The sequence below is a fragment of the Scyliorhinus canicula genome, chromosome 1 (genome assembly GCF_902713615.1).
Source record: "Scyliorhinus canicula chromosome 1, sScyCan1.1, whole genome shotgun sequence".
In the NCBI taxonomy this organism is placed as follows: domain Eukaryota; kingdom Metazoa; phylum Chordata; class Chondrichthyes; order Carcharhiniformes; family Scyliorhinidae; genus Scyliorhinus; species Scyliorhinus canicula.
The window spans coordinates 240,014,152-240,039,990 of record NC_052146.1 but is presented as its reverse complement, the minus strand read 5'-3'; the positions used below and the strand labels follow the sequence as shown (position 1 = coordinate 240,039,990).

The 25,839-nt window shown below is 43.2% G+C and overlaps 1 protein-coding gene across 2 annotated transcripts; it reads left to right on the top strand.

Annotated features, from left to right (window-relative positions):
* Positions 1-155: 155 nt before the first annotated feature.
* Positions 156-22,584, top strand: chac2 (ChaC, cation transport regulator homolog 2 (E. coli)). Of its 2 annotated transcripts, XM_038810139.1 has the most exons (4): positions 156-429; positions 15,591-15,635; positions 16,891-16,926; positions 21,218-22,584. In XM_038810139.1, exons 1-4 carry the CDS (start codon positions 295-297, stop codon positions 21,599-21,601), a joined length of 600 nt encoding a protein of 199 aa, XP_038666067.1. In that variant the 5' UTR covers positions 156-294; the 3' UTR covers positions 21,602-22,584. The 2 variants fall into 2 exon arrangements, with proteins under 2 accessions (XP_038666067.1, XP_038666077.1); XM_038810149.1 differs by lacking the exon at positions 15,591-15,635.
* Positions 22,585-25,839: the final 3,255 nt, after the last annotated feature.

Below are 25,839 nucleotides of genomic sequence, written 5' to 3'. Positions count from 1 at the left end.
ATAGGTTGAATCTGGCGGGCGAATCAGAGGAGAGCGCTGCGCGGGGCCTGCTGGGAATTGAAGTCCGCGCGGCGCCAGTGGAAGGCGGTATCACGTGACAAGCTGAAACTCCATTTCCCATCAGGCCTTTCACGCCCTGCAGCCGGTGCGCTTGCGCCGTGGGTGGGCCCGCCGTTGAGGGGGGAGTCAGCTCCCGGGTTGGTTGCTCGGGTGACTGGGATCGTCCCCCGAGAGGGTTTACGGTTAATAAGGGCACGGCAGCCGGTTATCTTGGTTTGGGGGCGCGGGGCAGTAATGTGGATATTCGGTTACGGATCGCTGATTTGGAAAGTGGATTTCCCTTACCAGGAGAAGTTAGTGGGTTACATTCGGGGCTACATCCGTCGCTTCTGGCAGGGCAGCACCGACCACCGGGGTGTCCCGGGCAAGGTGAGTCAGGTAGGCGGCCCGGCACTGGCTGACTTTCGGTGGCAATCGCCGTCCACAGTTGTGGCGGCTGTTTAAATCATGATGAAGTGACAGCAGGTTTCCCTCCACCGACCGCTCCTTCATCTTTGGGAGCCGGTTCTCTCTCCCCTAGGATGCCCTTCCCTTCGCCACACGGTCAGTATACATTTGGAGCAGTGCAGAAAGGATTTGATGTTGATTTATTGTCACGTATCGAAGTACAGTGAAAAGTACTTTTCAGCGGCCGAGGAACATACACAGTACGTACTGTGTACGGATTTGTCCTATGTTGTGTCAGCCTGTGGTTCTTGTTTTTTTGCGGCTGTTGCAAAACCCATGTCTGAAGAAAACACACCTCTCCCGTTAACACTTTCCCTGATCACCGTTGTAAATGTCTTGGTTCATTTTGTAACATAAAAATTAAACAGGTTAACAATACATAACTATTTACATTCGATGAGGCAGGGATTAAGGTGTTGCAGCTGATGCATAGCCCATTGTATCTCCTTTCCCCCACCACCTTCCATTGTTGAAAGATGAGGTTTGAAAACCAGTTGTCGACTGGGTGGTAATGTAGTCCTGGAACCATGCACAGGTTGAGCAGCCCATATCTGAAAATTGAAAAATTCCTACACCCTTACTTTTTGTCTGAGCGCTGATGTGGGTGTAGTGGCCATCACTAAGGAGAAGGTTCTGGGGAAACTGAAAGGTCTGAAGGTGGATAAATCACCACAGGGTTCTAAAAAAGGATAGCTGAGGAAATTGTGGAGGCATTGGTGGTGATCTTTCAGGAATCACTGGAGGCAGGGAGGGTCTGAGAGGACTGGAAAGTGGCTAATGTAACATCGCTGTTTAAGAAGGGAGGGAGGCAGAAGACATTAAATTATAGGCCAGTTCGCCTGACTTTGGTCAAGATGAGATTGTGGAGTACTTGGAAGTGCATGATAAAATAGGACTGAGTCAGCAATGCTTTGTCAACGGGGGGGGGGGTCATGTCTGACAAATTTGTTAGAGTACTTTGAGGAGGTACAAAGAGGTTAGACAAAGGAGAGCCAGTGGGCATGATTTATTTAGATTTCCAGAAGGCCTTTGACAAGGTGCCGCATAGGAGACTGTTAAATAAGTTAAGAGCCCATGGTGTTAAGGTAAGATTCTGGCATGGATAGAGGATTGGCTGACTTACAGAAGGCAGAGAGTGGGGATAAAGGAGTCTTTTTTAGGATGGCAGCCAGTGACTAGTGGTCTGCCTCAGGGGTCGGTGCTGGGACCACAACTTTTCATCATATACATTAACGATCCATCATATACATTAACGATCTGGAAGAAGGAACTGATGGCACTTTTGCTAAGTTTGCAGATGATGCAAAAATATGTACAGGGACAGGTAGTATTGAGGAAGCAGGGGAGTTGCAGAAGGACATGGACAGGCTAGGTGAGTGGACAAAGAAATGGCAGATAGAAGCAATGTGGAAAAGTGTGAGGTTATGCACTTTGGAAGGAGGAATGGAGGCATAGACTATTTTCCAAATGGGGAAATGCTTAGGAAATCAGAAGCACAAAGGAACTTGGGAGTCCTTGTTCAAAATTCTCTTAAGATTCAGACTAAGGAAGGTAGCTGGGGGGGGGGGGGGGGGGGGGCTACGGGCTCGGTATGGGGGTTTGATGGCAAGCCAAGGCCCAAAACCAAACTATAAATAAATGCCTATAAACATGTGCCTCGGCCATATTGGGGAATGTAAAATATGTATGCTGGCTAAAGGGGGCGGCCACAATTATTGTTATGAAGATGCTTACCTGTAAATATTCCTGTTAAAGTTTTGTGTTTTCCTTTTTTTTTCTCTCTCTCTAATAACTTGTAATTTGTCATACATAAAATATGAAAACTCAATAAAAAAACATTTATAAAAAAAGATTCAGACTAAAGGGACGATCCTTTAAAACAGAGACAAGGAGAAATTTCTTCAGCCAGAGGGTGGTGAATCTGTGGAACTCTTTGCCACAGAAGACTGTGCAGGCAAAATCACTGAGTGTCTTTAAGACAGAGATAGATAGGTTTTTGATCAATAAGGGGATCAGGGGTTATGGGGAGAAGGCAGGAGAATGGGGATGAGAGAAATATCAGTCATGATTGAATGGCAGAGCATTCACGATGGGCCTAATTCTGCTCCTATATCTTATGGTCTTATCATGAGTGGCAAATCCCATAAGGTTCTGGGAAGGTTCCTGGGTGATGTACAGCTCCCAATGCGCCACACGTGCATGGTTCCCAACACGGTGCACATGCACAGTTCCCAATGCAGATGCACATCATTTCCAAAATCTGAAAAATTCCAAAATTCGATGCACATTTGATCCCAAGCATTTCAGATAAGGAATCTAATGTATACTTGGATCTTTTGAGATGCATTTTGAGATCCCTTATTACCTTTAATGTAAACACTTTGCATGTTGGTGTATGTGTTGAAAGTTCACCATTGAAAGCAAAATATTTGCTCAATGGTGACTCAGTCCCCCATATTGTTCAGATTCATTGTTTATTTCAACACAGCCCTGTCTTTGATGGCTGACAAAAAGTTGGGAGGGTGAAAAGAAAAATCCATGCAGTTGGTTTGAAATCATGAGCAACTAAAGATGCATTTTAGCTGCATCAATACTAAACTGTTATCACCAAACACTTTCCTTGATGTTTGAGATCAAAGGAGGAAATAACAAGATAAGTAAGTTTGTCTTTTTAAAGTCTTGGTGCTGTATTTGTGTATGTTGAGTTGGCTGATTTCAGCTGGGCGGAAATAAGGATGATGCAATATCCTCAACATTGCTCGGTAAGGGAGTGAGTAACACATGTTGCTGATGTAGCATTACATAGTTAACTAACAGAGAGCTGGCAGGAGGAGAAGTTTCAACCTTGTGCAGAGCGCCCAATATGTAAATAGTAGCTGTAAATTGAGTATTAACTTTAACAAACTACAGCCTCCAGCAATTTACTTTGGGAGGATAGACAAACCACAAAGAAACTCGTTTAGATCCCAAACACATGATGAAACCTGATGGCCCTGGTGGAGTAAAAGACCCAGCACAGACCCGCAATCCTCACCGCAGAGAGCACAGACCAGCAACACCAGTGAAGCAGAAACTATTCCAGGGCTCAGGAGAAGCATATAATCCATACTATCACTCTTAGAACTATTTCGGAACGATGAAGGCTCACGACAGGCCAACAACTGGAGAAATAGGTCCACGAAATATGCTTCTGAGGTCAGCACACTACTTTTATGCAGTTTGGATCTCTTGCTGACAACGTGACAGCAAGACAGAGAGTTGATGAGAGTTCAACTTCTCATGAAGAAGTCCTGCAAGTATTTGATGCATATTTCAACAGAAATCTAAATTAAGGAAAGGACCTAATTTAGTAAGAGAAGGCAAAGACCAGGCACGGATTTATCATCAAAGATCTTAGCCGGTTGGCAGGGAACTTTGATTACGGAAGCTTGAGGAATGAATTGATTTGACAGAATCGTAGTAGAGGTCCCAAAAGAAGCAGTATCAGATCTCTGACAATCAAAAGGGGATTTAAGGGGCAGCACGGTGGCCTAGTGGTTAGCACAACCGCCTCACGGCGCTGAGGTCCCAGGTTCGATCCCGGCTCTGGGTCACTGTCCGTGTGGAGTTTGCACATTCTCCCCGTGCCTGCGTGGGTTTCGCCCCCACAACCCAAAAATGTGCAGAGTAGGTGGATTGGCCACGCTAAATTGCCCCTTAATTGGAAAAAATAATTGGGTAATCTAAATTTTTTTAAAAAGGGGATTTAACACTGGAGAAAGCAAATTGCTCAATAAACAGAACTCAGAAAACAAGTTAGTTGTGGCGAAGGTGAGGTCCTGCAGAGAAGAGCAGGTGAGATCATTCAGTTTGTAGACCATAAGAAAGCAAGTGTACCAAAGCCTAAACTCACTAAAATGGGAGAAAGCACTCCAATTGCCATCTAGAAATGTTTCCAATGTGGTGGGAACAACCAACACAAGCAAAAAGAATGTCTAGCAGAAGGAGCAGATGTCACAACTGTGGAAGAATACGCCTTTCAAAACTATTTGTCGCTCCAAAATACTGACTATTTAAAAAGAGGGAGAAAATATTAAAGCAGAGTGACGTCCAAGAAATGGAAGAACCACAGAAGAAGGAAGCGACCATCCTTGGAGAGGTAAATGAAACTGAAAAGAAGTATTGGGGTATGAAACTCAAAAGTGGATGAACATCCCATAGAGTTTAAATTAGACACTGGTGTTTGTTTTATTAATGTAAAGTAGCTCAAGCAGATTACACTGCAACTTCCACCTACCAAATTACAGGGTTGTGGTGGGACTACGTTGAAACTTAAAAGCCGACTCATGTTAAAGTTGAAAATGGAGAAATCTTTGAATCTCACTGTCATTCAAAATCAAGAATGCTCTCCAATAAGCAGACAGGTATGCTTAAAATTGAAGCTAACCTATAAAGTTGGTGAGATTGCTGCTGCGCGTTACAGCAGTACATTCAGGAATTCATTTCTAAAATAATTTACAGGCCGAGGGAAACTCAAGACCAAATACCGTATCAGTGAATTCTCCTGGAGCTACTTCTAGTACGCCTGACCTCTAGTACGGCTTACTATCAGCTGTCGGATATCTGGAGTTACATGGTGGATCTCTTTCGCCACCTGCTGGTTGGAGGTCGTATCAATAACTATATACATTACTGTGCACATGCATATCACTACAAAAGCCACACAAGAAATCATTTTAATATTGCTTCCTGATTTCAGGAGGAATCTCATCTCTTGTGATTTTGTGCCCAAAGCACAGACGTTCCGTCTGATATCCGCATGTGTGCTACTGTCATTTGATACTGCCCTTGGACATATCTCATTAACCTTAATCTGAAACACTGGCTTTCGAATGCCAAGCAGACGGAACAAAACAAGAGCATTACACTTCATCAAGGAGTTGGAAGCATATACAGCCTTAATCACTCCACATTGATTGTAGGAAATAAAACAAGCACAGGAGCATGATGATGATTGTATTCAGATATGAGAATATTGTCTGGAGGAATGACCAGACTATATTCACAGGAATCCAGTCTATGCTAATATTTTGATCGATGTGAGAAATATGACCATACAAACTGTTCTTCTGTACTCATCAGCCTGCAAAATCTACCACGGCAGGATCTGCCTTTGCCAGCACAACAACTATTTTCCATGCATACCAGCACCATGATTCCTACTGCCAAGGCTCTGTTGCAGCCCAAACCGGAGCTGGACATTAAAAATAGAGCCCCTGATCGGCCGCGCACCCGACCCTGACCGACCACCCGCCCAAATGTTGCCTGGCCACGTATAAGGCCCCCCGTGCCCTCCGATCGCCCCCCCCCCCCCCCCCCAACCAGGGCGGCCGCGGACTGAGTGCAGCCGCCACGCTAGTTTCCCGACCGGCAGGACCATGAGCGGTCCACACCGTCGGGACCAGGCCAGTTGGAGGCGGAGAATGGCGGAGCGGGCCTCCAGCAATGGCCCCAGGTAGGTGCCATGCCTATGCCCGCTTTTCGGGGCCGCAGAATTGGGGAACTGGCGCCAGTCCTGATTCCGTGCGGGGAATTGGATTCTCCGTCCCGGCGCCAGCCCCGATTTCGGAGTCGGGGTGTGGAGAATCCAACCCAATATCTTCTCGCCATTTAATATTTTATGTATTTCTAGAGGTCTCTTTTTTTCTAGATTAAACAGTTTCTAGATTAAACAGTTTAAGTTTCTCTAAATAATCCTGTTACTTACTCCTTTTCACCACATCTATCTTTTCCCTTTGTTATCGCTTGAATATTTACACATGTTTCCCAAATACGATCTGACCTCTGTATTGTAAAGTGTCAACATATTCTCCAGTATCTTATACTCTAGTATTCTAACTATAAATATCCAGAATCATTTTTAAATTGGTGCTTACATTGTTTATACACCAAAAGTCATGTGTATACTGTGAACCTTGGACCTCCTTTTTAGGTTTTCTTCAGTATCATTCACTTTGATCTATTACTATGGAACTGGAAAGGAACTTGGGATGGGAAGGATCCAGTTGTCATGATCCATGTGGGAACCAACGACAGAGAGGTTGAGGGAGTATGAACATCTAAGGGCTAAATTAAAATGCAGAAGCACAAGAGGAATGAGAAAATTGGCCTTGGATCGAAGGCATCAGAGAGTTGAATGCGTGATGCATAAATTAGTGTGGGAAAATTATGGTGAGTTTCTCTTGAATTGTCCTGGGAAGAAGGCTTTACACTAATGGTGAGGGGAGATTGAGAACATTTACAAGAAAAGACAAGGCAGTAGTGCAGGATAGTGATACAATAATGGTAACTGGACCGTGGCAGGAAGGGACAGAGCATACAAACGTAAGAGTGCACCAACAGATAGCGTCACATGGTGAACACAGAATTTATCGCACTTTAACTAAATGAACAAAGCATTCATTAGAGTACCCAGTTACTTTTTTTTCCAATTAAGGGGCAATTTAGTGTGGCCAATGCACCGCCCTTGCACATCTTTGGGTTGTGGGGGTGAAACCCACACACACACGGAGAGAATGTGCAAACTCTAAACGGATAGTGACCTGGGGCTGGGATCGGACTCGGCGCCGTAGGCAACAGTGCTAACCACTGCACCAACGTGCCGTCCACACAAAGCACTCATAACAAGATAGATGAATTCATGGTAAAAATACAAATAAACAAGTTTGATCTGGCAATTGCAGATGTGATCAAGGGTATTTGACATTTCAGATGGGTGAGAAGAAAGGAAAAGGAGGTGGAATAATTCTTAATCAAACACCAGATCAGTACAGCAATGAGAAATCATCTCTCCACCTAGCAGGACAAGGGCAGCGGATGCACAAGAATGCCACCACCTGCACCTTCCCATCCATGCCACTCACCATCCTGACTGGGTTACTGCCATTTCTTCACTGTTGCTGAGTCAAAATTCAAGAACTCCTTTCCTAACAGTGCTTTACGTGTACCTACACCATGTGGACTACAGCGATTCAAGAAGGCAGCTCACCACTAGCTTCACCAGGGCAATTAGGGATAATTAATAAATGAGGCCTATAGCCTAGGGTCTTAAAAAAAAAAGTGACTGCAGACATGGTGGATACATTTGTTATGTTTCGAAATTCTCTAGCTTCTGGGAAGGCCCAAGCTGATTGAAAAACGATATGCCTCTGTTCAAGAAAGGAGAGAGACGGGGAACTTTAGGCCAGTTAGCCTCTCAACTATCATTGAAAAAATCCTGGAATCCATTAAAGAAGTAGTAACAATGCGTTTATAAATTCATTATACTATTGAGCAGAGTCAGCATTGTTTTACGAAAGGGAAATTGAGTTTGACAAAGTTATTCTGGGTTTTGAGAATGTAACAAGCAGGGTGGATAAAGGGAGACCAGTAGAACTGGGCTGTTTGGATTTCCAAATAGCATTCAATAAGGTGCACCATAAAAGGTTACCACACAAGCTAAGAGATCATGGTGCTGGATAGAAAATTGGCTAACAACAGGAAACAAAGTCGAGATAAATAGGTCATTTTCAGGTTGGCAAAATGTAATTAATGTAGTAAATCATAGGGATTAGTGATGAGACCTCAACTATTTACAATCTCTATTAATGACTTGGTTTAGAGATTTGGAGGCAGTTTCAACGGCATTTTAGGTTGGGAGTGGGGTCGGGGGGGGATGCCGATCAGGGGAAATTACAGATTTGAGCCGGGGAAGATGGATGCAAGGTTCTGGGGATGGGCGGAGAAGGGGTCGAATATGCCTGCCTCCTCATTGCCGAACGCGGCGCTATCGGTGGGAGAGGGGGGTCGTCTCGGCGATTTACTAGAGGATTTTGGGGGAAGATAAGGTGTCCATGGAGGGGGTTAAGGCTAAGTGGGGGCGGCGCTGGAGGAGGGAATATGGTGCGAGGTGCTGCGGAGGGTGAATGCCTCGACTTTGAGTGCAAGGCTGGGGCTGAAACAGTTAAAGATGGTGTACAGAGTGCACCTGACAATGTCTAGGATGAGCCGGCTGTTGGAGGGGATGGAGGATGTCTGTGAGCGATGTGGGAGGGGCCTGCAAACCATATCATTATGTTTTGGTCCTGCCCGAAGCAGGAAAGGTTTTGGAGGATGGTTTTCAGTACCATTTCGGGGCTTCTGCATGTGGATGTGGAGCCTGGTCCCCTTGTAGCCATATTCGGGGTGTCGAGTTGCTGAGGGGTGCAGGGGCAGATGTCTTGGCCTTCACCATGTGCCTCGACGTGGTGGGGAGACCTGCTGGAGTTCTTCGCCCTGGAGAAGGTGACATTTGCTCGCATGGGGGCGAGTGCTGGGTTCTACAATGGTTGGGGTTTCATTCTGCATTTTGATGAGCTGGTTACCGTTGACCATTGAGGGAGGGGTGGGGGGGGGGGGGTAGGTATGGGTGGGTGGGGGGGTTTAATGTGTTCGGTGGGTTTGTCATTGTAAAACATGAAAATTTGGAATAAAAACATTTTTTTTTAAAACTTTGTTTAGAGCGTGTATTGTTGTTAGATTTGCTGACAATACAAAGATAAATAGGAAAGCAAGTTGTGAGGAGTGCACAAAAGGGCTAGATTTTCAGAGCTCCAGGGTCAGGAGCTGGTGCGGGTGCAATTTCAAAATGACAATCCTTGAGATTATCTTGGGATCCCAATGCCTCTGGTCAGTTTGTTCAAAGGGCTGGCAGAGGAGGGAACAAGACATCTACGAGCTCCATTTAAGGTCCCTTTTAAGTTCCTTAAGGAGCTTGTTAAAGGGCCTGTTTGGTACAAAATGGAATTCGTAAACTCTATTTCAGTGAACCTGAACAATTGTCACATTCATTGCAGGGCTAAGTAACGTTCGTCCTTTTGTTTGAACTGCTTTTAATTAACATTGTGTCAGTGCGAGTGCAGGACCTTAATTTTTCCTACAAGGCCTCTTTCATTTGTTGATGCTGCTCGCCCTGTAAGGAGTTGCCTGCTTTATACACCTTTGCAGAAGTAGACCCTAAAAGGGTTGCCATGTGCCTTTGCTGCCGGTGCTCTTCAGGTAGCTCCCATGTCCTGGAGGTGCTTGGCTCTACAACTTAGGCACTGAGCTCACCTCCTGCCCAATTTGGCCACTTAGATTGAAAAACCGTATCATGCTTAAGTGCGGGGTTAGGCCCCAGAATTCATCCGGGTGTCAGGTTCCCGACACCAATTTGAACATAAACGTCTGCAACGGGTTTACAAAGGTTGAGTGGGCTAACATTTGGCAAATGGAGAATAACGTGGAACAATGTGAGGCTGCCGACTTTGGAAGGAAAAACAAAAAAGCAGAATATTATTTAAATGGAGAGGCGGCAGAATACTGCGCAACAAGATCTGGGTATCCTAGTGCATGAATCCCAAACAGTTATGTCGGTACAGCAAGTAATTGAGAAAGCAATTGAGATGTTGGCCCTGTATTGCAAGAAAGACAAAACATAAAAGAAGGGAAGTCTTGCTACCATTGTATAGGGCATCGATGAGAGCTCTGTTACGACCCATTGGGCCAGTGCACAGTCAATTCCAGCCCCACTAGACCTGGAGTGGCAACACAATTGAAATGAACAAATTATTCTGAGATAAACAACCAAGGTCTTCGGCCCTTGGCTGCCCAATATCTAAAGTCACCAGGTTTGTAAATATAAACACAATTAATTTTATTAATAGCAGTAACTAACCCGTATGAGTAGGTTCTTCCCGGAGGTGGAAGACAGATGTGAACGGTGCCAAAGAGGCCTGGCCAACCACGGCCACATGTTCTGGTCTTGCCCCAGACTCGTGGAGTACTGGACAGCCTTCTTCGAGGTTATGTCCAAAGTGGTGGGCGTGAGGGTGGAGCCATGCCCGATAGTGGCGGTCTTCGGGGTTTCAGAACAGCCAGATCTATTCCTGGGGAGGAGGGCGGACGCCCTTGCCTTTGCCTCCCTGATCGCCCGCCGTAGAATCCTGTTTGGCTGGCGGTCAGCAGCACCGCCCAGAGCTGCGGACTGGCTGTCCGACCTCTCGGAATCTCTCCAAATGGAGAAAATCAAATTTGCCATCCGAGGGTCGGACGACGGCTTCCACAGAACGTGGGAGCCATTCATGCAACTGTTCCGGGACCTATTTGTGGCCAATGTACAAGAAGAAGAATAGTCGGGGGAAGGTAGCGGGAGGGGGGGGGGGGGGGCTACAGGTTCGTTACGGGGGTTTGATGGCTAGCTAAGGCCCAAAACCAAACTAAATAAACATGTTGAGGGGGGGGGGGGGGGCGCAGTTACTACTACGAAGATGCTTACCTGTAAATATGTATGTTAATTTTTGCGTGTTTGTTTTTTTTTTCTCTCCTAACAATTTGTAATTTGTTCAATATAAAATATGAAAACTGAATAAAAACATTTATAAAAAAAAAAAAATAGCAGTAACTATAATTAAAATTGCAATAAATGCAACTAGTTAACAATTATCTAATTCCTAACCCCCGCCCCCTCTTTAACTCACCCAATCCTCTTTACATCACGGCAGGCAAAGAATCACAGGGGAAAGGAGAGGTGTAAAAATAATGATGAAAGTAAAAGGGTAAGAGTCTTTGTTTCAGGTGGTTGTCTTCTAGCCCACCTTCCTTCAGTCTAGGCTTTCAGTTGGAGGTTTCTGCTTTCAATCTGTAATGGTTTTTAACTGTAGATTAATCCAAGTTCTCTGTAGGTTCAGAAATACATCAGCTATGCAGCTTTTTTGGAAAAGGAGAGAGACTCGCCGCTTCTGTTCTGAGCATCCAGGACCCAATCATCCTTGGTTCTCTGAAAACCATTCCACTTGGGTAGGAGCCAATCACCGTCTGCTAACGGGCAGGATACAGTCCTTTGGCCAATCATTGGCCACCAGCCAACCAAATGACCCGAGTTCCTCCGATCTCTCGGGTGCCAAAAAGTCTGAATTCTGCTGTTTGAAAGCTAGCACAGTATACTATATTGTAACTTTTGAGTTCTTCACTTGCTCGGCTTGACTTAATAGTATATGTCCGTGAAGCATCCATGGATCAAGGGCAGCACGGTGGCGCAGTGAGTAGCACTGCTGCCTCACGGCGCCGAGGTCCCAGGTTCAATCCCAGCTCTGGGTCACTGTCCATATGGAGTTTGCACATTCTCCCCCAGTGTTTGCGTGGGGTTCGCCCCCACAACCCTAAAAGATGTGCAGGGAAGGTGGATTGGCCACGCTAAATTACCCCATATTTGGAAAAAATGAATTGGGTGCTCTAAATTTATTTTTTTTAAATATCCATGGATCAAAAAAGTTAACGGAAAATTAAAACAAATGGGAAATAAGAGAATCAACAGAAAGTCCCTTGCAGCGCACCCAGAGTACGGTTTATAGTATTAGTCTACTTGTTTAAGGAGAGATATACATACATTGGAGGCAGTTCAGGCAAGGTACACAAGGTTGATTCCTCGGATGAAGACAGTGTCTTATGGGGACAGGTTGGGCGTATTACCCAATGGAATTTAGAAAATTGAGTGGTCATCATGTTGAAACATGCAAGATTCTAAGGAGGCTAAACTGGTTAGATACTGAAAGGATGATTCCTGTCGCAGGGAACCTAGAACTAGGGCGACACAGTTTCAGAATAAGGAGTCTCCCCTTCAACATGGATGTGAGGGGAATTTCTTCTTTCTAAATCATTAATCTTTGGAATTCTCTACTGCAGATCAGTCATGATATTGAATGGTAAAGTAGGCTTGAGGAGCTGAGTGGCCTATTCCTTGGTTCTTATGTAATATTTAGCACTGTTAAGTTTAATTTTGCCATTTTCCTTCGCAATTTCATTGTTAATTTAAATTCTGCAATTGATCAGTATCTTCGACCTCTACTGTTTTCCCTATTTTCGTGCTGTCACTTCAGTTTGAGCAGATTTCAATACTCAGGCCATGTGTAGATGAGGAAAGCATGTCCCAAGCATTGAACCCTGCATGATGCCTTTCAAAACTTCCCAAGTTAGAATTATGTCTCTCAAAGTATTTTAATTTAAACCAATTGTTTAATCACGTGTTATACCGTGGGCTTTTTAATTTAGCTTTTAATTAGGAGCAAATTATTGACGTTTGCCATTGTAGTTTAAATTTTTTATTAATAAGAATCTTTACTGTCACAAGTAGGCTTGCATTAACAATGCAATGAAGTTACTGTGAAAAACCCCGAGTCATCACATTCCGGCGCCTGTTTGGATACACAGAGGGAGAATTCAGAATGTCCAAATTACCTAATAAGAACATAAGAACATAAGAACTAGGAGCAGGAGTAGGCCATCTGGCCCCTCGAGCCTGCTCCGCCATTCAATGAGATCATGGCTGATCTTTTGTGGACTCAGCTCCACTTTCCGGCCCGAACACCATAACCCTTAATCCCTTTATTCTTCAAAAAACTACCTATCTTTACCTTAAAAACATGTAATGAAGGAGCCTCAACTGCTTCACTGGGCAAGGAATTCCATAGATTCACAACCCTTTGGGTGAAGAAGTTCCTCCTAAACTCAGTTCTAAATCTACTTCCCCTTATTTTGAGGCTATGCCCCCTAGTTCTGCTGTCACCCGCCAGTGGAAACAACCTGCCCGCATCTATCCTATCTATTCCCTTCATAATTTTAAATGTTTCTATAAGATCCCCCCTCATCCTTCTAAATTCCAATGAGTACAGTCCCAGTCTACTCAACCTCTCCTCATAATCCAACCCCTTCAGCTCTGGGATTAACCTAGCACGTCTTTCGGGACTTGTGGGAGGAAACCCACACAGACACAGGGAGAACGTGCAGACTCCACACAGACAGTGACCCAAGCGGGAATCGACCTGGAACCCTGGAGCTGTGAGGCAACAGTGGGGGGCCTCACGGTAGCATGGGGGGGCCTCACGGTAGCATGGTGGTTAGCATCAATGCTTCACAGCTCCAGAGTCCCAGGTTCGATTCCCGGCTGGGTCACTGTCTGTGTGGAGTCTGCACGTCCTCCCCATGTGTGCGTGGGTTTCCTCCGGGTGCTCCGGTTTCCTCCCACAGTCCAAAGATGTGCGGGTTAGGTGGATTGGCCATGCTAAATTGCCCGTAGTGTAAGGTTAATGGGGGGATTGTTGGGTTACGGGTATACGGGTTACGTGGGTTTAGGTAGGGTGATCATTGCTCGGCACAACATCGAGGGCCGAAGGGCCTGTTCTGTGCTGTACTGTTCTATGTTCTATGTTCTAAGTGCTATCTACTGTGCTACCGTGCTGCTCTTATGATGTTTTCAAAGAATTGTCAATCATGCTTGTTTATTAAGGATATATAATATATTCATTCACCCAGCCTTTAGATTGGTTGTTCTGATCTCAATATGCCATTGGGTCTGTGGTCTACTGTTTCACACCTTGCATTGCCACAAAGCAGGACAAATTAAATCCAGTCAAATACTGCCCAATAACCAAATATCAATCATCATCAGTTAGTTCTGGCAAGCAGCACCCACCAATAACCCGATTGCTGATGTTGTTTTGATTCTGCCAGGACCAACTGCCTTGGTCCAAGCTTGGACATGACTTGGATTCCAGAGATGAGAATGACTGCTCGAGTTGATAATTCTTCACTCAATCGGAGAATTGTACAAAGAACAAAGAAAAGTACAGCACAGGAACAGGCCCTTTGGCCCTCCAAGCCCGTGCCGACCATGCTGCCCGTCTAAACTAAATCTACACTTTCTGGGTCCGTATCCCTCTATTCCCATCCTATTCATGTATTTGTCCAGATGCCCTTTAAATGTCACTATCGTCCCTGCTTCCACCACTTCCTCCGGCAGCGAGTTCCACCCACCCACCAGCCTCTGTGTAAAAAAAACTTGCCTCGTACATCTCCTCTAAACCTTGCACCTCGCACCTTAAACCTATGCCCCCTAGTAATTGACCCCTCTACCCTGGGGAAAAGCCTCTGACTATTGACTCTGTCTACACCCCTTATAATTTTGTAGACCTCTATCAGGTCGCCCCTCAACCTCCGTCGTTCCGGTGAGAACAAATCGAGATTATTCAACCGCTCCTCCTAGCTACTGCCCTCCATACCAGGCAACATCCTGGTAAATCTCTTCTGCACCCTCTCTAAAGCCTCCACATCCTTCTGGTAGTGTGGCGACCAGAATTGAACACAATACTCTAAGTGTGGCCTAACTAAGGTTCTATACAGCTGCAAAATGACTTGCCAATTCTTGTACTCCATGCCCCGGCCAATGAAGGAAAGCATGCCGTATGCCTTCTTAATTACCTTCTCCACCTGTGTTGCCCCTTTCAGTGACCTGTGGACCTGTACACCTAGATCTCTCTGATTTTCAATACTCTTGAAGGTTCTACCATTCATACTTGGCATTTCTGTTTTTTTCAAATGCAAATACAGACCTTTGTTTTACGTTCCTCTGGAGTTTCTTTTTCACAGCTTGAGGGCATCAGTGCCAAGGCTAACATTTGTTGCCCTTTAGTAGGTGATGGTGAAATGCCTATTTGAACTGCTGCACTCCATCTGGTGCAGGTCCACCCACAGTGCTATTTGTTGTCTTCTCTATTCTGCTTTACCTGGTTGGCTCGGATGCGTAGTGTTGAATAAAGAACACAAAGCTTTGATAATGAACAAAACCATAAATTTATTACACTACTAACTAAGATTTGTTCACATTCCTAAAGTTGAAGGTTATTATATAAAACTATGCTATTTCTAACTTGCAGAACTCTCAAGTATACAACTGCTCTCTATGCCTGACACTCTTCCAGCTCTCTCCTAACACTCAACTCCTGATGATCAAATCATCTTCTATCCCAGAATCCTCTAGTCACATGATATTTATATGACTGATCTGTGGTTCCTTCTAGTGGTAAGAAGCATTATCACGAACTTGTTAACTCTTTACATCCCAGTCAATATACATATCATTACACTATTAGGAAGGGATTTTGATCAAGCAACAGTGAAGGAACAGCAGGCGGTACAGCTCCAAGTCAGGATCATGTGTTGTTTGGAGAGGAACATGCAGGTAGTATTTTTCCTATGTGCCCTTTTCCTTCTAGGTGATAAAGGTTGCGGGTTTGGAAGGTGCTGTTGAAGGAAGCTTGGTGAGTAGCCACAGTGCATCCTGTGGATGGTACATACTGCTACAATTGTGTACTGGTGATGGAGGGAGTGAATGTTTAAGGTGGTGGATGAGGTGCCAATCAAATGGACTGCTTTGTCCTGATTGATGTTGAACTTCTTGATTGTTGTGGGAACTGCTCTCATCCAGGCATATGGCGAGTATTCTTTTCTTGTGCCTTGTAGATGGTGGTCAGAATTTGGGGAGACAGAGGTGAGTTAACCGCTGCAGAATTCCCAGCCTCTGACCTGCTCTGTTTCCGCAGTATGTTTATGGCTGGCACAGGTTCTACTCGATGATAACCCCCAGGATGGTAGTTGGGTTTCAAAGATGTAGTAAATTAAGAAACATTTTCTGTATGTGGCAAATACAGCTTGGTGTTTATTGATAATTGAAAACAGCATGTTTATTACAGGTTTTTTATTGTAAATATATCTACCGTATATCCAGAAATATCAGATTAAGGCATTCAGATATTTGCAGATTTTGGGATGTGGTTGACTCTGGCACCAGGAGTATTTACCCCTCGCTGACTGTGGAACTGAATTCCCATTTGAGCTGAATCAGATAGGAGTAGTAAATCAAGTGAACCGGTTGCGTTTTGGTTTACAAAAGTCCATATAGCCTTTTATTTGAATTCAGTTTCACAACCTATCATGGTGAGATTTGAACTTGCCACCCAGTAGCTTATTGATACCAGACCTTAAGCAATAGATTATTGTTCTGAATAATCCATGTTTCTTTTTCAAATTGAGGTTATGTTTTGTGAATAAAGCAAATTTTAAGATTTATATTAGTGCTTTTCTTGCAGTTTATCTCCATTAAGGTAAAATGCATGTAATTTACCAGTATAATTATTGTAATGGTTATTACTCCTGAACAAATGGAATAAATTTAGAGAACATTTAAAATACATTTAATTTAGGGTATTTAATGTTCATAACAACACATGGGTTAAGATTCAGTACATTCAAATGTGTAAAGCCAAATAAAATTTAAAATTATAGTGTGATTCAGCTGTAAAGCAACTTGTATTGCCTGCAAAAAAACTTTTATGCTCTGGGAGAGTACAGGTAAGTAGTCTGTAGAGTGGTTTCATTTTGTTGTAATGCAAGGTTTTTTTTTAATGAAATCTATTAAAATGAGACCAACTTTGGCTTGTCCTTAATCATAGTATAATTAAATTGTGTGATTATACACCTCTTAAGACTTTATGTATTTTTATTCCATCCTTGTAGCCTGGAAGAGTTGTCACACTTGTTGAAGATCCTGAGGTAAAAAAATAATGTATAATTGTAAACCAGTCGTTCAGTTTATAAGATTTTCAATGCATTCATAAAAGTATTTGAAATATTTAAGTTTCTGCGTAGGAACAACAACAAGCCATTGTATATTTATTAACTGATCAAGCAATCCAGATTGTCAGAAGATCTGACATTAAACTCACTAATCATAAGAACATGCATACTAATCAGTTTCTCGCCCAGAAAGGGCGAGAACCCCTTTGTGCAAGCCAAAAGGGCCCAGGAAGATCACAAATCATCATCAAGCATGTGCAAAATAGTAAATTATAGAATTGTATATTACTAAAATCTAAACTCTCAAATAACACAAACTTTGCAGTAAAACACATTCAGTGCCTCTATTTATCAGCATCTAGATTCGGAAGGCAGGGAAACTACATCAAACTTCAGAATCAAAGAATTTACAGTGTAGAAGGCGGCCATTCGGCCCATTGAGTCTACACCAACCCCTGGAAAGAGCACCCCACCCAAACCCACACCTTACCCTATCCCAGTAACGCCACGCCATCTTTTTCGACATTAAGGGCATGGCCAATCCACCTAACCAGCACGTATTTGGACTGTGGGAGGAAACCGGAGGAAATACACACAGACACAGGGCGAACGTGCAGACTTCACACAGACAGTGACCCAAGCTGGGAATTGAACCTGGGACCCTGGAGCCGTGAAGCAACTGTGCTAACCACTGTGCTACCATGCTGCCCATAATGCACGCTTGTTTAGTACATAGGATATAAGTCTAATGCTGGCTGATAAGCAAAATGTCTCCGAAAAAGGCTTAAATTTGACCCATGCCCTTGCAGCTCATTTATCTACTTCAGTATTGCCCACCTACGCCCACACTAAGATGTTCAAGCTAGGCATTAATCAAGTGGTTCACCCTTCCAACTTTATGTTGGTCTGGCCTCAGTTAGAATGTTGTATAAGGACAAAATTATATACTTTGTTTTGTAATTAATGTCTTTTAAATACACCCCACTCTGACTATTGCTTCATTGCATGCACGCGAGTCTTTAGAGATCTATTCACTGGAACACCCAGATCTCTTTCTTTCTCCCTAATTTAATGTTTTTCTCCAAAGGGTATACATTTTTTTCGTATTCATCCTGCCCTCATGCATAACACTGCACTTTACAAGTTAAACATCATTTTCCAATCAAAAACCCAATGCATCAAGATTGACCTGAAGCAGTCACCTGCCACCTACAATCCTGACATTTGCACAGTTCTTAGTATCTTATGCAAACTGGGGGATCCTTATTAAAAATACTGAAGAGCAAAGAGCAGCTGTGCCTTTAGTTGCCTGTCTTACCATGAAATTCGCTCCATAATGCTCATAGTCTTTTTGTTGCTCTTCTTTCCCTATTAGCCTCCTTAAAAGTCACCTCTTTAACTAAACCTCCGCTTACCCCTCCTGATTTCTCTCTCTTTTAGCTGCCATCCAATTTTCCTCTCTGAAGATCTTTAGGTCATTTTCTATGTTAAGGATGCTGTATTATTATATACGCAAGTCATTGATAGATTTTTTGCAGAATTGTCATTTCATCGTATATTTTGCTCACCAGGTGTTTATTGTCAGTCTCGACAGTCTGTCCTTTTACTTCACCTTAATCTTCAGTTTTGCTTTGATTCTGTCTTTCTCAGTAGGAATGTAGTGGTATTGAATGGCAACAATAGTTCCTGCAAAGCATATTAGTTTATTTTGCATTGCTCACTGTGCCTTTAAAGACTGCCTTTCTTTTTAAAAAAGATTCCCAGAAAGCATCCCGAGAACATTGTTCAGCACTTAACTGGAGCATTATCAAGCAAAGCTGGATGAGCTATTGTGACCAAAAACTTGATCAAATAGATAGATTTTAGGGAGTATCTAAGAGAGAAAAAATGAGGTTAAGGGAGGAACTGCTGGAATTAGGTCCCAGACAACTGAAGACCTGGCCATCAATGGGTCGGCAATTTTGAAGTCAGTGCTGTGTAAAAGACAAGAATTAAATGAGTACACCAATTTGGAGAATTGCAAGGCTGGGGAAGATTGCAGTGATGGAAAGGAGCAACGCTATGGAGTGATTTGAAAACAAGGAAATTTGAAATCTCTTTGAGCGTCCACTATTTCTAGCTTTTCAGCATTTATATAATACTCCGATCTATTTTTGTTTTGGTCTAAATTGAATTATCTCACGATAGCCTACATTGAAATTCACCTGCCACAGTTTTATCCATTTATTTAATCTATAAATATCTCCTTGTAGATTGGAACATAAAACCATGTTACCTAGTATATTGACCAACTTTTCTTTGTTCTTTGTTTTAGTTGAGGCTCCAGCACAGATCATTGAGGAACTTCCTTCAATTATTAATACCCTCCACCCATATACATGGTGTCGCAGTGGTTAGCATTACTGCCTACGGCACTGAGGACCCGGGTTCGATCCCGGCCCTCGGTCACTGTCTGTGTGGTGTTTGCACATTCTCCCCATGCCTGCGTGGGTTCACCCCCACAACCCAAAGATGTGTGGGTTAGGTGGGTTGGCCACACTAAATTTCCCCTTAATTGGAAAAAAAATAATTGGGTACTCTAAATTTGTTATAAAATTAATACTCTCCACCCTCTACCTCCTAACTAATCAATAATTAGCATTCAATTCCACAAGCTTTAAATTTAATTAACAGTCTCTTATGTGGAACCTTATTAAATGTCTTCTGAAGGTCAATATTAACTATATCAATAGACATTATTATCTAGTATTTTAGTTCCTTTCTCAAACAATTCCATTAAGTTTGTTGACATGATCTACCCTTCTCAACCTTGTCTCTCGTCTGAGGTGTGGTGACCCTCAAGTTAAATCACGACCTGTCTGCTCCCAAGGGGGAGAGAAGCCTATGATCCTCTGGGACTGTGGTGACATTTACCCTTTACAAATCCATTTTTGCTGTCTAATCAGCTCAAATTTCTCCAAGTGCTCAGGCATTCTGACCTTAATTATAGATTCCAATAATCTTCCTAGATGTTAGACTAAAGACTATATCTTCTCACTTCTTTATCTCAACTTTCTTAAATTTTTAATTTTTTAATCTTGCTGACTTTGGAATTGGCTAGGCAACATAGTTTTCGGTGGAGGGTAAAAATTTTGGTCTTGCCAATGTTTAATTGGACTTAATTATGGCGCATCCAGTCCTGACTGCTAAGTTTGTTGACAATATGTCGGGCAGAGATCAAGTGAGGTGGTAGTGAGATATTGTTGGACGTTATCGACATAAATGTGGAACCTGAGAGCTTCCACAAAATGATTTGTTGGATTAGTGTAAATACTTTAGGTTTTAAGCATTCTGAAGCATTTTGTTCCTTGTTGAGTTTCTGATCACAACCAAGAGGTTGAGAGTCATGCATATTGCATACAAAGACTTCCCCAGAGGGCATGTTGAGCAATTATCTCTGTCTGGATTAGGATTGGGTCAGGTAAGAATGGGATGGAATTCTTAATATGGGAAACTGAAGTTTCATGACTATTCATCGTTTGGGTGGCACGGTAACATAGTGGTTAGAAATGTTGCTTCACACCACCAGGATCCCAGGTTCGATTCCCAGCTTGTGTCACTGTCTGTACAGAGTCTGCACATTCTCCCCGGGTCTGCGTGGGTTTCCTCCGCGTGCTCTGGTTTCCTCCTACAAGTCTCGAAAGACGTGCTTGTTAAGTGAATTGGACATTCTGAATTCTCCCTCAGTGTACCTGTATGGCGACAAGGGAATTTTCACAGTAACTTCTGTGCTGTGTTAATGTAAGCCTCCTTGTCACAATAATAAAGATTATTATTATTGTACATTGTGTGGCATTATAGTCATTTATATGGAGCGGTTCAAGATATAAACAATTTCTACCATCAGATGGGTTAACAACTTTTTCAATTGCAGCATTGTATCAGAGACAGTATATTTTAGAATATTAGCAATAAAAATTAAGATGTGAATGTATAGAGAGAGCCTTTTAAAATTGTCCGCTGTTACATCTTTAGGATCTGACAATCTAGGGTGGAAGAGTGCAAATTGCACCCATCCAAAACATAATATTTACTGTTGTAAGCATATATAGTTAATTGCCTCAACAATCCATAGTGCAACCACAAACTTCTTCATGCAAGTAGCCATTCCATGTTTGTGAAGTATGTATATCTCATTAAACTTACTTTCTGCAGTAACTCATTGCAATTCATTATTGGAAAAGATATTTTGGACAAATACATGACCATATCATATGTTTACATTCAGGGCCTTGTATGGGGTGTGGTGTATAAGCTTCCAGATGGAAAGGAAGAAGAGGTGAAGGAATATCTTGACTTCCGCGAAAAAGATGGTTACAGGACCATTACTGTTACATTTTATCCTAAGGATACTTCAATAGATCCTTTCCCTGTGATGCAATACATAGGAACATGTGATAATCCCAATTACTTGGGCCCAGCACCCTTGGAAGACATGGCTCTGCAGATTTTAAATGCTGTTGGGGAAAGTGGAAGGAACACAGAGTACTTATTTGAACTTGCTGACTCCTTACGAAAGCTTGTTCCAGAAGATACAGATGAACACCTCTTTTCATTGGAGAAAATGGTCAAGGAGCTTTTAGAGAGAAATGGAAAAAGTAACGGTATATAAAGTATTGTTGCAATAAAACAGGACTGGATCAGAGACTTCCTTTATCTTAACCCCTTTTTCCTCTTATTTAATTTATTCTTGCTGTATGACAATTATTCTTGACAGTGTCCACCAAAACATAGTGGAAGATATTGAAAGCAATGCTGATTACCTTAATGTAATATTTTTAAAAGTACCTATGTATCCATGTATTCTGTGTATAAAATGTATTCGCTCATTATTCAACCATGGTGCTTAAGAAAGTCATGCTTACTTACACTGGAGGTGTACTTGCCGACTAGCCTGGTTATAAATTCAACCCCAGGGCAGCACAGTAGTGCAGCGGTTAGCATTGCTGCCTCATGGCGCCGAGGTCCCAGGTTCGATCCCGGCTCTGGGTCACTGTCGGTGTGGAGTTTGCACATTCTCCCGGTGTTTGCGTGGGTTTCACCCCCACAACCCAAAGATGTGTAGGGTAGGTGGATTGGCCATGTCAAATTGCCCCTTAATTGGAAAAAATGAATTGGGTACTCTAAATTAATTAAACCCAAGAATAGTTTGCACTGAATACCCTGAATATTTAGGTATCATCATTTTAAGTATTGTCATAAATTCTAAGTGGAAAAGTCAAATTTCAACTTGGCGGATTATATGATTATCCCATAATATAATATTTATATGGATGCTGCCTGCCTGTCTTATTGCTGAAAACAGCAGACAAGCAGAAATCCATGTATTACATGTACAATAGATAAATGTTGGATTGCAGAATTGGTCCCAGAGGTTGACCTTGGATGTACAACATCTGACAATCGAAACATTTCAACTGTGACTATTGTAAATGGCTCTGTAGCACATCCCAACAGAATCCGTAGAACACTTAACTAAAAACGGAAAATGCTGGAAATATTCAGCAGCATCTTTGGAAAGAGAAACCAAGTTAAGGTTTCAGGTCGATGGTCTTTCATCAGAATTGAAAAAGGTTGGAGTTTAACAGTCTTTAAGCAAGGGAAGGAAAGAACAACAGGAAAGGTATGTAATCAAGTGGAAGGCAGGAGTATTTAAATGATAAAAAAAGGATGATGGAGCCTGGCAAAGGGGAGTGGTTGGGACAAGTGCATTAGAACAGTGACCAGTATAATGGTGATGATATTTTGTTTTAAAGTGCTTCCTACATACTTAAGTTATGAAAGGTGCTATGTAAGTGCAACTTTTTCTTTAAGAAGCAAATGATAGACCCGAGGGCTGTAAATAACAACAGCTGTCAGGGGAAAAAAACAGGAGTGAAGGTTACGATTTGAAATTGTTGTACTCAATGTTGAGTTCGGTAAGTTACCTTTTTATTTTTGTTTAAAGAGCCGGTGGTGGTAATCATTCCACTGTTGGCTTTTATAACTCCTTTTGACCATTTTCCCCCCTTTTTATGCACCATTACCAGCCCCATTTGCTTTGCACCATCATCTTTTTTTATTATTTAATCACTCGGCTTTCCACCCTATAACAGATCAATCCTCCCACGTCTCACCTTGTCCCCCATCCAGCTTGCTTAGAAAGTGTAAAATCCCTCACTTTTTCAAGTTTTGATTTATGGTTATCGATCTGAAACATTAACTCTGTTTCTGTCTCTTCAGCTACTGCCTGACCTGCTGAGTATTTCCAGCATTTGCTACTTTCATTTCAGATTTCCATCATTAGCAATGTTTTCCTTTTGTACTCTAGGACACTTATGTTGAATATTCTAGGTGATTATTCTAAGTCAAACCAGAAAATGTCCAAATTGCACTCAAACTTGTGTACATGGTTTCTGAGCAATGTTTGGGCGGCACGGTAGCACAGTGGTTAGCACTGTTGCTTCACAGCGCCAAGATACCAGGTTCGATTCTCGGCTTGGGTCTCTGTCTGTGCGGAGTCTGCACGTTCTCCCCATGTCTACGTGGCTTTCCTCCAGGAGCTCCGGTTTCCTCCCACAGTCCAAAGATATACAGGTTCGGTGGATTGGCCATGCTAAATTTCCCTTAGTGTCCATAAAGGTTAGGTGGGGTTACGGGGATAGGGTGGAGGTGTGGGCTTAAGTAGGGTGCTCTTTCCAAGGGCTAGTGCAGACTCGATGGGCCGAATGACCTCCTGCACTGTGGATTCTATTATTCTGCCTCTTCTTCAGGGTTTTAAAACACTAAATTGATACGCTGATTTTTGCCAAATATTTGGAAATAGTGAGATTGCAAACTACAGTTAAATGAGCCATAATTATTTTCAGGCTGTAAAAGCTATCAATAGAAATAAATATAATTTTAGTTGGTTTTAAATTATAATAAAAGCTAGTAAGAGTTTTGACATGCACTGGAAACTACATTTAAATCGGGATTGCTCTAACGCACCATTGTAATTCACATTTGTCAAGCTGCTGTTGTTTAGCAAGTGTGATTCTGTGTTTCATGAATGTAAAGTAATATCATTATTGAACTTTATTTACCAGTTTTGAATGAACCTCAAACAGCAAGCCATTTTTTAAAAAATAAATAAAAATAAATGTAATACCATTAATGGTAATGTTGATTTTAAATGATGTTTCTTGTTGTTTTTGAAAGGATACAGGCAAATTCATAATTTCTAATTTGAGTGGGAATCACATTTTACATGGGACTGACAGCCCTTATTTAAGGTCTGCAACTATTTCTTGTCTTGTTTTTCGCCAATCCCTGACCTGGTGTTGCCAACCAACTAGTCAGAAGAAACCCCTTTTCCCTATTTGATCTATCAAAATCCTTCATGATTTTATAGAAATATTTTTTAGCTAGTTTTAAGCTATAGTAAAGCAAGTTAAGACTTTTTACTTGCACTGATTACTATTAAAATCTGGATTCGTCTAAGGCTGTGTTTTTCAAACTTTTTTGTCTGGGACTCATTTACACCAACCGGCCATCCTTCGCGACCCACGCCGGCCGACCTTCGTGACCCACGCCACTGACATTTGCAATCCACGCCGACCGACATTCGTGGTCCACCATTTTCTCCAACTTTAATGCGAGAGGTGAGCCTGGGCTTATATTCTATAGTTTAGAGTAGCGAAGAATGAGAAATTACCTAATTGAAAATAGGCATCATTCTCTCAGGACTCTACAGAGCAGATGCAGAATGTAAGTTTTCCTCAGATGGGTGGTTTACAGCCTGGGGATATAATTGCAAATTACAATGCAACAATTTTAGACATAGATGAGGAGGAATAACTTAACTTAAAGTATTGTGAATCTTTTTAATCTCTAAAATTCACCATCAAAGAGAGTTCTGCAGGCTCAGCCATTGAACATGTTCAAGACATATGGGGAAAAAAAATCTTCTCCTGGGCCAGCACACTGATGTCAGGAGGAGGCGGTGTTTCTCTCTGGGCTTCGGGCATGCGCACTGATGATCAGGCACGCATGCGCAGCGCGCCTGCTTTTTTAAAGCCGCTCGCAGCCGGCATTTTTAAAAGCCGGCTACTGCGGCCGTTGCACCCGCGATCGGGAACGCCACGATGGATGGCTCTGCGACCCTCCTGACACCTGCCCGCGACCCCCACTTTGAAAATGCCTGCTCTAAGGCACCACTATAATTCACATTTGTCAAGCATCTACTGGGGCTCTGCTTCACTTTATCAATTCCAGCTTCTCTAATCCTTGCACAGAACTAAAATTCCTGATTCTTGGTATCGATGTTAAGCATTCTCTGTACTGCCTCCAAGGGCTTGACATCATTCCAAAAGTGTGATGCCCAGAATTCTATCCAGCACACCAGCTGAGGCCAAATCAGTGAGCTGTAAAGATTTAGCATGACTACCTTGGCAGGGATTCTCCCTTCTGGGGACTAAGTTCCCACGCCGGCAGGAAAACCAGGCCAACCACTCCGGGATCAACAGCCCCCAAAAGTAAGGAATTCTCCGAACTTTCGGGGGCTAGGTGGACGCTGGAGGGGTTTGCGCCGTTCCAGCTGTAGCCGAAGGGACAGCGCAAGTTTGCGCATGCGCGGAACAGCCGGCGTGATCTCATGCATGCGCGGACCGACTGGCGTATTTCCACTCATGCGCAGACCGGCCAGCGTATTTCCGCGCATGCGCCGGCCCCCGGGCAATACGGCGGAGCCCTACAGGGGCCCGTTGTGGAGGAAAGAAGTCCCCCCACGGAACAAGCCCGGCTGCAGATCGGTGGGCCCCGATCGCGGGCCAGGCCACCATGGGGACCCCCGGGGTCGGATCCCCCCGTGCCACCCCCCCCCCCCCCCCC